At 35.3% G+C, this 12,062-nt stretch overlaps 1 protein-coding gene across 1 annotated transcript in view; it reads left to right on the forward strand.

Annotated features, from left to right (window-relative positions):
* Positions 1-12,062, forward strand: part of LOC127859392 (cyclic AMP-dependent transcription factor ATF-2-like) — a 35,228-nt gene that overhangs the window by 1,902 nt on the left and 21,264 nt on the right. Inside the window, exons 2-6 of the mRNA XM_052396750.1 lie at positions 3,700-3,759; positions 5,911-6,022; positions 7,234-7,373; positions 8,304-8,480; positions 9,543-9,874. Coding sequence (XP_052252710.1) covers positions 3,700-3,759; positions 5,911-6,022; positions 7,234-7,373; positions 8,304-8,480; positions 9,543-9,874 — 821 coding nt within the window. The remainder of the gene's footprint in view (positions 1-3,699; positions 3,760-5,910; positions 6,023-7,233; positions 7,374-8,303; positions 8,481-9,542; positions 9,875-12,062) is intronic.

The following is a 12,062-nucleotide window of genomic DNA, read 5'->3' on the forward strand; positions in this document are numbered from 1 at the left end:
TTTCAGTATTAGAAGCACAGTGATTACTCTACATGCTGGAATATCAAACAATTTCTTGCAATATTTCTAAGTAGTTTTATATTGTTGAAATTTTTACTGTTCATCCAGTTGATGCTGTTTTCCAACCGAATTTTCTATCTTTTGGGGAAAAATCTACCATTCTTCCGCAGTGCTCCAGCTAGGCCTAAATTTGAGGGCGCCCGCCCTGCCCTCTTTAACCTCCGCCCTGCCCTTCCTAGGGCCCCCCCTGCCTTTAAAAAAAATATTTTTTTTTTAAATGTCTTATTGTATTACAAGTAATTAACTAATTTCTCATTGTAGACATTATATTTCAATGGTTTTATAATAATGGGAATAATATATTCTAACAGTTATTAATAACATATAAATTAACATGCGCCTTGTCTAAAAAACTAATCTTTATCATATAACTCTAAAAAAACCTGATTTACTTACCTCTCGCGCATGGCTTTTGTTGTTATCTGGTATTGAAGTGCCATCTGTTATCAAAGTATCCGCATACCCAGCGTGAACACTATCTTCGTTATTCTTATCTATAATCACATCTGGAATTTCCACAGTTAATATGATAGATATTGCTAGTACTAAAATCAGAGTCATAGATAACTGTTATCTACGTCTCTGCTAAACTTAAATAAAACATGAACATAGCAAGATCTGACACAGCATCAAACGCTGTAATCAATTAAGTTGATATCATTTTTAACCATTTAGATTTAAGACAAACATAAAAAATAATATCTCGGTAATTTTCTAAAACAGTTCCTTTTTTATGCCCCCGGATTGAAAGATCGGGGGCATATTGTTTTTGGTCTGTCTGTCTGTCTGTCATTCATTTATTCATTGTGTGTGTCCCAAAACTTTAACCTTGGTTAAAGTTTTGCAATAACTTTTGCATTATTGAAGATAGCATCTTGATATTTGTCATGCATGTGTAACTCATGGAGCTGAATATTTTGAGTGGTGAAAGGTCAAGGTCATCCTTTAAGGTCAAAGGTCAAATATATGGCTTCAAAGCGGTGCAATATGGGGCATCGTGTTTCTGACAAACACATCTCTTGTTTTTTTTATATTAAACTCGACAAAGTCAAATATTGATCAGAGTCTGACCAGAACAATAATTTGAAAAATACATGTAAGTGTCTAAGTAATAAAAATAAGTGGTTTGCAACCCAAAGAAGTTTAACAATAATAATAATGTCAGACCCAAGCACCTGAAGGCAGACATACCCAAACAAATTGAAAAAGTGAAGCAGTTGAGTTGGAAATTTAATTTCAAGAATGATTACACATGTATTAGTAGACTTGGGCTTCAAATAATGTTCTCTCTCATTTTGGACAAAAAATTACCAAGAATTGATTTATATTTGGCAGAGAGAGATGTTTTCTTGCAGATTTAGCTAGTTGTTGGCAAATGTTTGTTTGTAAACAACAGCTAAGGTGCATAAACTCAAAACAGCTTCCGTAATTACCGTACATTCGCGGCCATAAGTCTACCTCGGCCATATGTCGAGGGGTATAATGTGGCTAGAAAAACTTGGTTTTTTGCCTTGACTCTGCCATAAGTCGGGGGGTAAATTTCTTCAATATCTCGGACATGTTTAAGTGACGTTTTAGTCATGGTTCTGAGGGCTTTTGTACCGGCAGTTGACATTTTTTGGGATATTAATAATAAAAATATATTTAAAATGAAACATTCAACGTTTCAATTATTTATTATCACGAAAAATATATTTTATTGTTCAAAATCATAATAACATATCATTCATTATTTCGAACTTAATATATACTTCACAAATCAAAATTATTATCCCATTTAACGTAATAACTTTCAGCGTTTATATTATGAGCATATATTTTTGTATTCAAATGTTAGTGCTATTGATGTGAAAATTCGGTAAAATCTTGAACGCAGAAATTCATTATATGGTCAAAATAATTGTAACTTGCTCACAAATAATCAACAACGCTTTCGCCATTATGCGTGAAACACGTGAATTTACCAACACTCGCATCGCTCGCTATTCGACTGTTACATATTCGTAAATCACGAGATACCCGAGGAATATTTTCTGCATACTGGAAAAACGTCTTTTCTAATAATACTTAGCAGATAATCGAAAGTAATTGTGTATTTTATATGTCCAATTACACTTTTTAATAATCCAGGGTGAGTGCGTAATATTATTATAATCAAACAATGAATGAAATCTTCACTCAGATAAGATCTATATATTTACGAAACGATTATGCATTAATTGTGGGACAGTTGTGAATAAATCAACGAAACCACACCTTCATCCAATCAAAAAATATACAATGTGAAGTTGAACAATAGCGATTGGTTAAAGGCGTATCCAACAATCGAGTAATTATTTTTGATTGGTCAGAAGTAGTTTGCAGCAGAACCGTTGTGCATATCATTAACGGATAACTATTTTAGGCGTTACGCAATTATAGACAAATGATCGAAAGGATGCCAACACTACACTTTACACTTTGATCTTAGTCAAAAGGCCGAGAAGCGATAATTGGTGGCATAAAGACATCTGCACCTGTTGACAGTTTGTAATTACACGGATTAACTTTAAATGGGTACAAGTGTCAGCAGTCGATTTTCTATTGTTCTTAGAAGACAACGGACGATGTATCGATAGACAAATTGCTATTTTTATTTTTCGCCACTTTACAGTATTTCACAAATGTTTAATATTTTCGAAGTTATTTTTACATGTTTTTATTTGGACTTATTACGAAGATTATTGCATTAAAAACCAATGTAAACATGAGTATTTTATTATCGGCGGACATTTAAGTAAAAGACGAGTCGGCCTTACCGTAAACAGTCATTATTCTTCCGCTTTGGAGATTTATTACTTTTAAAAAAAGGCACAGAAATATGTTTATTTTTTATTTTTATTTAGTACCTCATCCATAAGTCGAGTTGACTTTTAAAGTCAATTTTGGGAGCGTTTTTAGGTCGACTTATGGCCGCAAATTTACGGTACTCTAAGTTTTCCGACACTTAGGAATATTTTTTTTTTTTTTTTTTTTAGATACAGTAAATATAAAAATATTACAGGTGTCCGAAAATGTAGAGACAAAATTAAATGTCTGAAAATTATAATTATATTGAAATAAAATCAATAACACAATGCATAATAGTTTTTCTACATTAAAAAAAACAAACAACAACTTCAGAGCTTTGCTAACTCTTGCCTGAAATCATACAGAACAAAAAAGTGAAAACATTTAGCATACTGCTTCCTTAATAGGAAGATATCATTTAAAATGCTGTTGGGTGAAGCGATTGTTTTCTAACTGCATACATGGTTATTTACCCAATTACGCAAATGTTTTGGTCCAATTGCCCTCAGGCAGGCGTCTCGCAGGTTTTATGACCTTAATCCATTATTAATAGTAAATGAAAAAGCGCATGTCTGAAAATTAGTAGTCACGAAAAATAATTATTTTGGCTAAAAAATGGGTTATCTGAAAACTTGAAGTGTCCAAAAACTTAAGAGTTATTAAGGTGTGTTATGTTGAAAGTAATGTATTTTGACAATTCTTAAGGTGTGTAATGTTGAAAGTAATGTATTTTGACAATTCTCATTATACGGATATTATTACTGGTATATGTATAATATGTTCTTTTGTACAAAATATTTGTTTTTTTAGATGTCTGAGAAGTCTGATGATGAGCTGCCATTTGTGTGCAATGAGAGAGGCTGCGGAATGGTACATACGCTATTACACTTTCAGCTATGGCAGCCAAGACAATACAATATTGCATATTCTTCACTGTTTACTTTGAAACAGAAAATAAAAACTGAAAACTGAAGGTCGCCGTGGTGTAATGGATATGGTGTCCGCCTTGCGACCGGGAGGTCACGGGTTCGATCCCCACCGTGGGAACGTTCTTTAGATTTCCCCCAAAGACACCAAGTACTGGTTCTAGGCCCAGGAAACGGACTCGAGAGCGTTTATATAAGCCTAAGGATTTCGACGCAATCGAGCTAAAATAAATAGGTTTAAACTAAAATAAAAACTGATTCACATTCTTATATAATTCAATTTATTTCTGTAAGCTGTCATTCATGAATTGAAACCATATAGGTCCAGATTTATGGTGCAGTTGCGAGAAGCAATAATCCAAATAGCTGATCCTAAAAAGTAATACAGTTTCATGACAGTTTGAAAACAAGACTTGGTGTGTGGTTCACATTTCTGAACCACTTGAGATATACATGTAATATACCCAATACCACACTAACACAGTATCATTACACTAGAGGATTTTTTTAAGAAAAGCACCAAAATCGTCTTGTTTGCTTTTTAGGTCATCTATTTTTTGGAAAAAGAATATGAGCTATTGTCATCGTGGACCTGAGCGTCAGCATCTGTGTCCGGTTTAAGTTTTGTGTTTAGGTCACCTTTTCTCATAAAGTATCAAAGCTATTGCATTTAAACTTGGTACACTTACTTACCATCATGTGGGGACTGGGCAGGCAAAGTTAGATAACTTGTTGGCATTTTGACAGAATTATGTGCCCTTTTTATACTTAGAAAATAGAAAATTTAAAGCTATTGCTTTCATACTTGCAGCACTTACTAACTACATGTATCATAAAGGGACTGTGCAGGCAAAGTTATGTAATTCTGACTGGCATTTTGACAGAATTCTGGCCCCTTTATACTTAGAAAATTGAAAATTTCGTTAAGTTTCGTGTTTTGGTCCACTTAACTCCTAAAGTATCATAGCTATTGCTTTCAGACTTGGAACACTCGCTTACTATCATAAGGGGACTGTACAGGACAAGTTGCATAACTCTGGTTGGCATTTTGACGGAATTATGGCCCTTTTTTACTTAGTAACTTTGAATATTTGGTAATTTTTTGTGTATAGATTCACTTTACTTCTAAGGTATTAAGGCTATTGCTTTCAAACTTCAAATACTGTCATACTATCATGAGGGTACTGTACCTGGCAAGTTGAATTTGACCTTGACCTTTGAATTACCTTCACTCAATGTCAAATTATTAAATTTTGCTAAAATTGCCATAACTTTTTTTATTTATGATCAGAATTGATTCATACTTTGACAAAACAACACTTACCTGACATACCATAATAGACTCCACCCAAACCATCCCCGCTTTTTTCCCATTTTTGAAAGATCATCTAATAAATGACCACACCCTCACACTATACCCCCCCACTCCCCCCCCCCTGACCCCCAGACCCCCCCCCCCAATTTTTGATTTTGAAAGGTAGTTAAAAAAACAAAAATATTTTTTTAAAGATCGTCCAACCAACCCAAGAATCCCTCCCCAAAATTTTTCATTTTTTTCCTTATTTTTGGAAGATAATGTAATAAATGTAATAAATGACCACACCCCCACACTATACATCCCTCTCCAACCCCTGCCCTCCCTCCTTTTTGATTGAAGTATTAAGATAGGTCCCTTCACCTTTCAAAAGAAAAATAGATGAGCGGTCTGCACCCGCTAGGCGGTGCTCTTTTAAGATTTGGTATAGCTTGTCGGGTACTTACATGTAGCAGGTATGGAATTCTTTCATGTGTTCCTGCACACAAAACTTTTGTATGCAAACATGAATGTATAACTTGAAAAATTATCAATGACATGTCAAACTGAATTCTTTGTTCATAAAGATAAATCGATGATTCAAACTTTCATTTCCCTTCAGAGTGACCTCGTGAAGATGTGGTGGGATTTAACTTAAAGCAATAAAACTCAGGCACATTGTTTTCTAAGAAATTACACTTTTCCATTGGTTTATTAATGACTTTATGTTTGTATTGGTTTAAGCATTATTGTTTTAAACTATAACCAGTACTGGTAATCCTATTTTCTTCATGCATTCAGCGATTCACCAATGAGGACCACCTGTCAGTACACATGAAGAAGCATGACCTTTGTTTGGCCCTCTGCCTCACCCCGGGGGGCATATCACCCAGTTTTGGGGGCCTTTTCACAGGTAAGTAAAAAAACACATACAAACTATCCTATGTCAGGGTTCCTATCACTCAGAATTGGAGTCCTGTTCACAGGTAAGTAACAACACATACCAAGATGCGAAAGCATGACCTATGTTTGGCTCTCAGCTTCATCCTTGGGTGCCTCTCACCCAGTATTATTTGGGGCCTCTTCACAGGTAAGTAACAACACATACCAACCAGGGTTTTTTTTGGCCCAATTTTATAGCCGAAATTCGGCAATGTTCCCAATCCCAAAAAGTATACTTTTTTCACAAAATGTGGAAAAAAAATCCCAATTTAATTTTTTTTTATTTTTTTTTTTAAGAAAGTGTCTAATGCGTATTTTATCTCAATATTAATTCAATTACATCTAACAAAGTATAACATGATTTTGTTCTTTTAATTTGAATAAATATAAAGAGTTATAGCAAATCTAGTATATCCCTAAGGCTAATCAGTGGACTTTTCATATGGAATAAAAAGGCTAATGAATTTATTTTCCCAATTTCATGAAAATGCCGATAAAATTCCCAATTACAAAGCCATGGGCTATCTTCCCAAAAAGTGGGAAAAAAAACCTGCCAACTATCATATCCCAGTGAATCTTTCAAACTGTATCAGGGACCTTTTCACTGGTAAGTAAACAGGGTTCAGGATCACATATTTTAATAACTTGAGATATTTGCTAAAATAATGAACTTAACCCTTTGCATGCTGGGAAATTTGTCGTCTGCTTAAATGTCGTCTGCTGAATTTCTAAAATTAGCATTTTCTTTGATTTTTTTCAAAGAATACTATCAGAATAGCAAACAGTTTGTGGCATCTCATCTGGATCCAAACTGCAAAGGCCTTTAAAATTCGGTTCCCGCACTGAAAGAGTTAACAGTGTGTTTTTATTCTGTCCAGCCCGTGTATAAACCTTGTTGATCCTTTACTCTGGTGACAACAATAACATCAAAATACAATTTATCAGATGAGAGTAGTATATTTTCAAATTGCTATTTGTCTTGACACATTTATTCACAATAGTATGAATTTGGAAAGGAACACAGTTGATAATATTAGCAAAAAATATTGACATTCAATTATTTTTTAAACACTTAAATTAAGAATGTAAGACGTAGGTTTTGCCACCGATATCAGCTTGATCTGTATAAATAACACTAAAATAATGTTCTTGTTACTATGTCTTACGTATTCACCATTGCAGACCAGACCCCTACGCCAACCAAGTTCTTGAAGAGCTGTGAGGAGATAGGTCTGTTCCAAGACCTGGTGCATAAGAATCCCTTTGAGGACTCCTTCAAGAAGGCAATGGGGGATCATGGGGACAATGCCAATCTTGCAAGGGTACGGACATTGCATGATTTAATTATATGTTGCCCTGAATTTGTTTTAAAAACAGTAAAATATGTTAAATTATTTGTTTAAGACTTTCCTTATTTCCCCCCCCAAATCCGGCGCTTCGCACGATTTTGTCCTCCTCAAAAAGGCCAGGCCCTTTTCCCAACATCAGATAAAAAAACTCTGCCCTGTGTAGGGTGGGTTGTGGCGAGCAGACAGATGTCCATTCAATAACTCAAACAGTTTAAATGATATCATCGTTAAAAATTTTGTAGTAATGTTTATGGGCATAATATCTCTGACAAGTTGGATAACCAGCTAGGTCTCTTGAAGCACTCATGAAATAATTAAGGCCCTTGAATGTCACAAAAAAGAGCAGAATTTAACTTGTCCGCTTTCTTAATCAGACAGTTAAACCCTTTCCCTCATAAGAAGCAAAGTGAAAATGGCTATGTGCAAACAGCATATAACCAGAACAGCCTGCAAGTAACTTGCAGTCTTTTCAGGTTTTATGCTGTTTGCTGCTCATCAGTATCTATGGGTTTGAAATGAAGCCTTTAAAATTTGAAATCTAGTTAAAAAGGTCTTGAACTAAATTTAAATTTCTGAGGGACTACAAATGCGTCAAAATACATATCTAAGTGGTAAAGGGTTAAGTGATAATAAAATATGTGTCTTGTTCTGAGAAAACTGGGCTAAATTCATGTGCGTAAAGTGTCGTCCCAGAATAGCCTGTGCAGTCCGCACAGATTCCTTGAAACTAAAAACACCATTAAAGCGTAAAGTGTCGTCCCTGATTAGCCTGTGCGGACTGCACAGGCTTATCTGGGACGACACTTTACGCACATGAATTCAGCCCAGTTTTCTCAGAACAAGACACATATGGTCAGGTTTTCTACTAAGTGATGGCTATATGATATCTCTCTCCCTTCGTAGAGTATGAGTCACACAGAATCTGGTGACCTAGATACACCTAAGCTCTCAGTGCCGAAGATCTTGATTGGTGACAACGACACGGACGACAACACCCAAGATGCAGTTAAGCCTCCTAAACCTCCAGATATCACCATCTCTTCCATTGTGCCGAAAAAGAGAAAGAAGTTTTTGAGAACGGTATTAACCTGACAGGCAACCTGAAAGTCTAGTGGATGAATTTTTTTTTTCAAAATATGTCTTCATTTTGGGGTTATCAGACTTTATATCCGTAAAATTGTTTAATGAATTGGTTAAGATTAGTTTATTTAATGATTTTCTTACATGTTTATAGTCCACCCTGTACAAAAATGCTAGTGCTTAACTTATGGAATTTATGTCAGTTCAATGTGGATTGTGTGACTGGCGGTCCATTACGGTTTTATTCAAACAACGACAAATGGCTTCCTACTAAGTTTGTTCAAATCATGCCCTGGAGTCCAAAGAGGCAAGACCCCAGGGCTCACATAATATACATACTGTTACATACATGTATACTTGTTAATTGAAATAACTTTAAATTCTTTTCTTAAACACCAAGCGCTAGATATGTACGGTAATATTTAGCCCATAACATCATTTAACGGTCCTCCTTTTTTGTTTGTTTAATCATATGGCAAATTTTTTTAGTAGAAAAACAGAAAACTGTTATGGGTCTTGACTCAAATGCTGCAAGTCATTCTTTTCATTTGAGGGGGTTTGACCCTTTTTCACGCAGAAAACCACATTCAAAAATGACTACCCACTATATGCAACCAGCATAAGACCAGAACCAGTTTAGATTCAATGCTGATTGCTGCTTATCATTATCTTAGTGTTGGAAATGAAGCTTTTGAAACTTTAATCTATTAAGAAATATCTTAATTTAATCAGATTTTTTAACGGACTTCATACGCGTCAAAATACATATATGAGCAGGAAAGGAATAACCCTTTCCCACACAGATGCAAAGTGAAAATTGCTATGTGAAACAGCATAAAGCCAGAACAGCCTGTGAGTAACTCGCAGTCTGTTCAGGTTTTATACTGTTTGCTGCTCATCAGTATCTAAGGTTTGGAAATGAAGCCTTTAAAACTTGAATCTAATAAGAAAGGTCTTTAATTAAAATTTAATTGTCTAAGGCACTACAAATACGTCAACATACGTATCTAAGTGGTAAAGGGTTAAACAAGAATAAGGCCAAATAACCATGGTTCATTTCAGAGCTTCAGTCAAGCTGTCTCCACGACGTCAGATGAGGAGGACTCCATTGTTGGCTCCACCTCCACCATTGAGTCGCCTAGCAACAAGAATAACCAAACAAAGACAAGCCAATCCCTGGAGACTGGGAGTGACCCTGAAAGTGTTCCCATATCAGCCGAATCCATGGCCGAGATCTTGATGGCCTCTGTTGTTTCTTCGACGTCAAGCATTGTTAAAACGGACGCTCATGCTCGACCAGTTCCATCTAAAATTCGTAAACAGGAAGTGAAGGTTTCTTCAGCAGTTTCCAGTAGTGTCTCAGTAGCTGTTGTGTCTAACTCTGGGATATCACAGTGAGTAGATTTGTGTATAAGATATGGTACTTGTTAATATTTGAAACTTGAATATAGAATTTTTGTCGTTCCTTTAAATTTTACAGGTTTAATTTTAGAGCAATAAGCATTGTGAATGTAAATCGCTAACCTGATACCGCTAACTTAGGTGCAGCATAATAAGAGCATAATAGTTCTAATTATACCCAAGGAGGGTGCGTATAGAAGAATTTCTCTGTATATGTCGGTCAGTTAGGTTGTCTGCATAAGTTTGTGAAACCAAGTACTTTTCTCAAGCCTGTAAATTGAAACGTAAAAAATGTCATATTATATGAAGGAAGATGTGTAAGCCACTTTGTATGCTCTTTGCGTCTACTGATGCTTAGAGGCATTTACCTATTGGTTGGACCCTCTGTTCATTCCTCTTTCTGTCCTTATGAGATTAGTCCAAATGACATAATTCACATAACATTAAAAATGCTTCCTCCATACCCCTTATACTTGGATTATCGATTATGCCTTTGAACTTTATCAACACTCCCACATCTCCTGACCTTTTTATGTCCCCCACCACTATAGTGGGGGACATATTGTTTTTGCCCTGTCTGTTGGTTTGTTTGTGTGTTTGTTTGTTTGCGCCACTTTTAACATTTGCAATAACTTTTGCAATATTGAAGATAGCAACTTGATATTTGGCATGCATGTGTATCTCATGGAGCTGCACATTTTGAGTGGTGAAAAGTCAAGGTCATCCTTCAAGGTCAAAGGTCAAATATATAGCTTCAAAGCGGCGAAAAAGGGGACATAGTGTTTCTGAAGGACACATATCTTGTTTGGTCTTGACCTTGACCTACTTTTCGATGAGAAAAAATGTCAGACGGTCCTAATTAGTGGTTAACCCTAAATGACTCTTTTAATATAAAATACAGTACTGCTTGTTACAAAACTTTGCATAAAATTTGCATAGATGGTGTTTCTGAAACCAATCAATATGACCACGTCACCTTGACCTCATTTCGACCTTGACATTGACTTTTTTTGTTTTAGGAATTTAGAAGGTCTTAATTAAGGTTAACCCAAAATGACATTGTTTTTTTAAAGCTTTCCAACTCAGAAGTAAAGTGATAATGGCTATGTGCAAACAGCATAAAACCAGAACAGCCTGCTAGTAACTCACAGTATGTTCAGGTTTTATGATGTTTGCTGCTCACCAGAATCTTAGGGTTGGAAATGAAGCTTTAAAAACTTGAATCTAAGAAGAAAGGTCTTTGCTTAAATTGATCTTTGTAAGGTACTACAAATGTGTCAAAATACGTATCTGATATGGAAAGGGTTGAAATCAATACATCTTGCTACAAATCTTTGATACTTGCATGCTAGTTATTGGATGCTATCCGTGACCATTTTTAACACACCAACATCACATTTACCTCATTTTGACCTTTACATTCACCTACTTAACCCTTTGCATGCTGGGAAATTTGTTGTCTGCTAAAATGTTGTCTGCTGAATTTCTAAAATTAGCATTTTTCTTCGATTTTTTTCAAAGAAAACTATCAAAATAGCAAACAGTTTGGATCCTTATGAGACGCCACGTTCCGTGGCGTCTCATCTGGATCCAAACTGTTTGCAAAGGCCTTCTAAATTCGGTTCCCGCACTGAAAGGGTTTATGCCTACACTGATTGAGGTCAAATTTTTTGGGTAATCCAAATTGACCTTTGCTCAATATCAATATAAATTACTTAAAAGCTTTGATACTTTCATTCAACATTATGTAAACTCACATTTAATGACTTCCTTTTGTCCTTGAAATGGACTTACCTTTGAGACTTAAAATTATTCAAATGGACCAATGAATCAATACTGATGTGGGCTCCTTCTTGGGCATCTGCGGTCAATGAACACAGGATCTTGTTTCAGTGAACCACTATTTCCAGAATCCTTCTTCTTTTAACTTAGCAGAAAGAGCTCTGCTAGAGTATAACTCACATTTATTACAACTCTCTGGATTCATTTGCAAAAATAGTAAACAGATAATGTAAGAATGCATTCAAACTCCAAATTATTGTTGTTTTGGCAGTTAAACGATGGTATGCAAGTATGTTGGCTCTCATCTAAATAATTTGAACTTGTTAATTCTCTTTACTTTTCTAAGGAAATCTGTCATTTTGATGTCCACTCCATTTATAAATATACACAAAACCGCTT

Source organism: Dreissena polymorpha, chromosome 15 (assembly GCF_020536995.1).
Source record: "Dreissena polymorpha isolate Duluth1 chromosome 15, UMN_Dpol_1.0, whole genome shotgun sequence".
NCBI classification, from domain to species: domain Eukaryota; kingdom Metazoa; phylum Mollusca; class Bivalvia; order Myida; family Dreissenidae; genus Dreissena; species Dreissena polymorpha.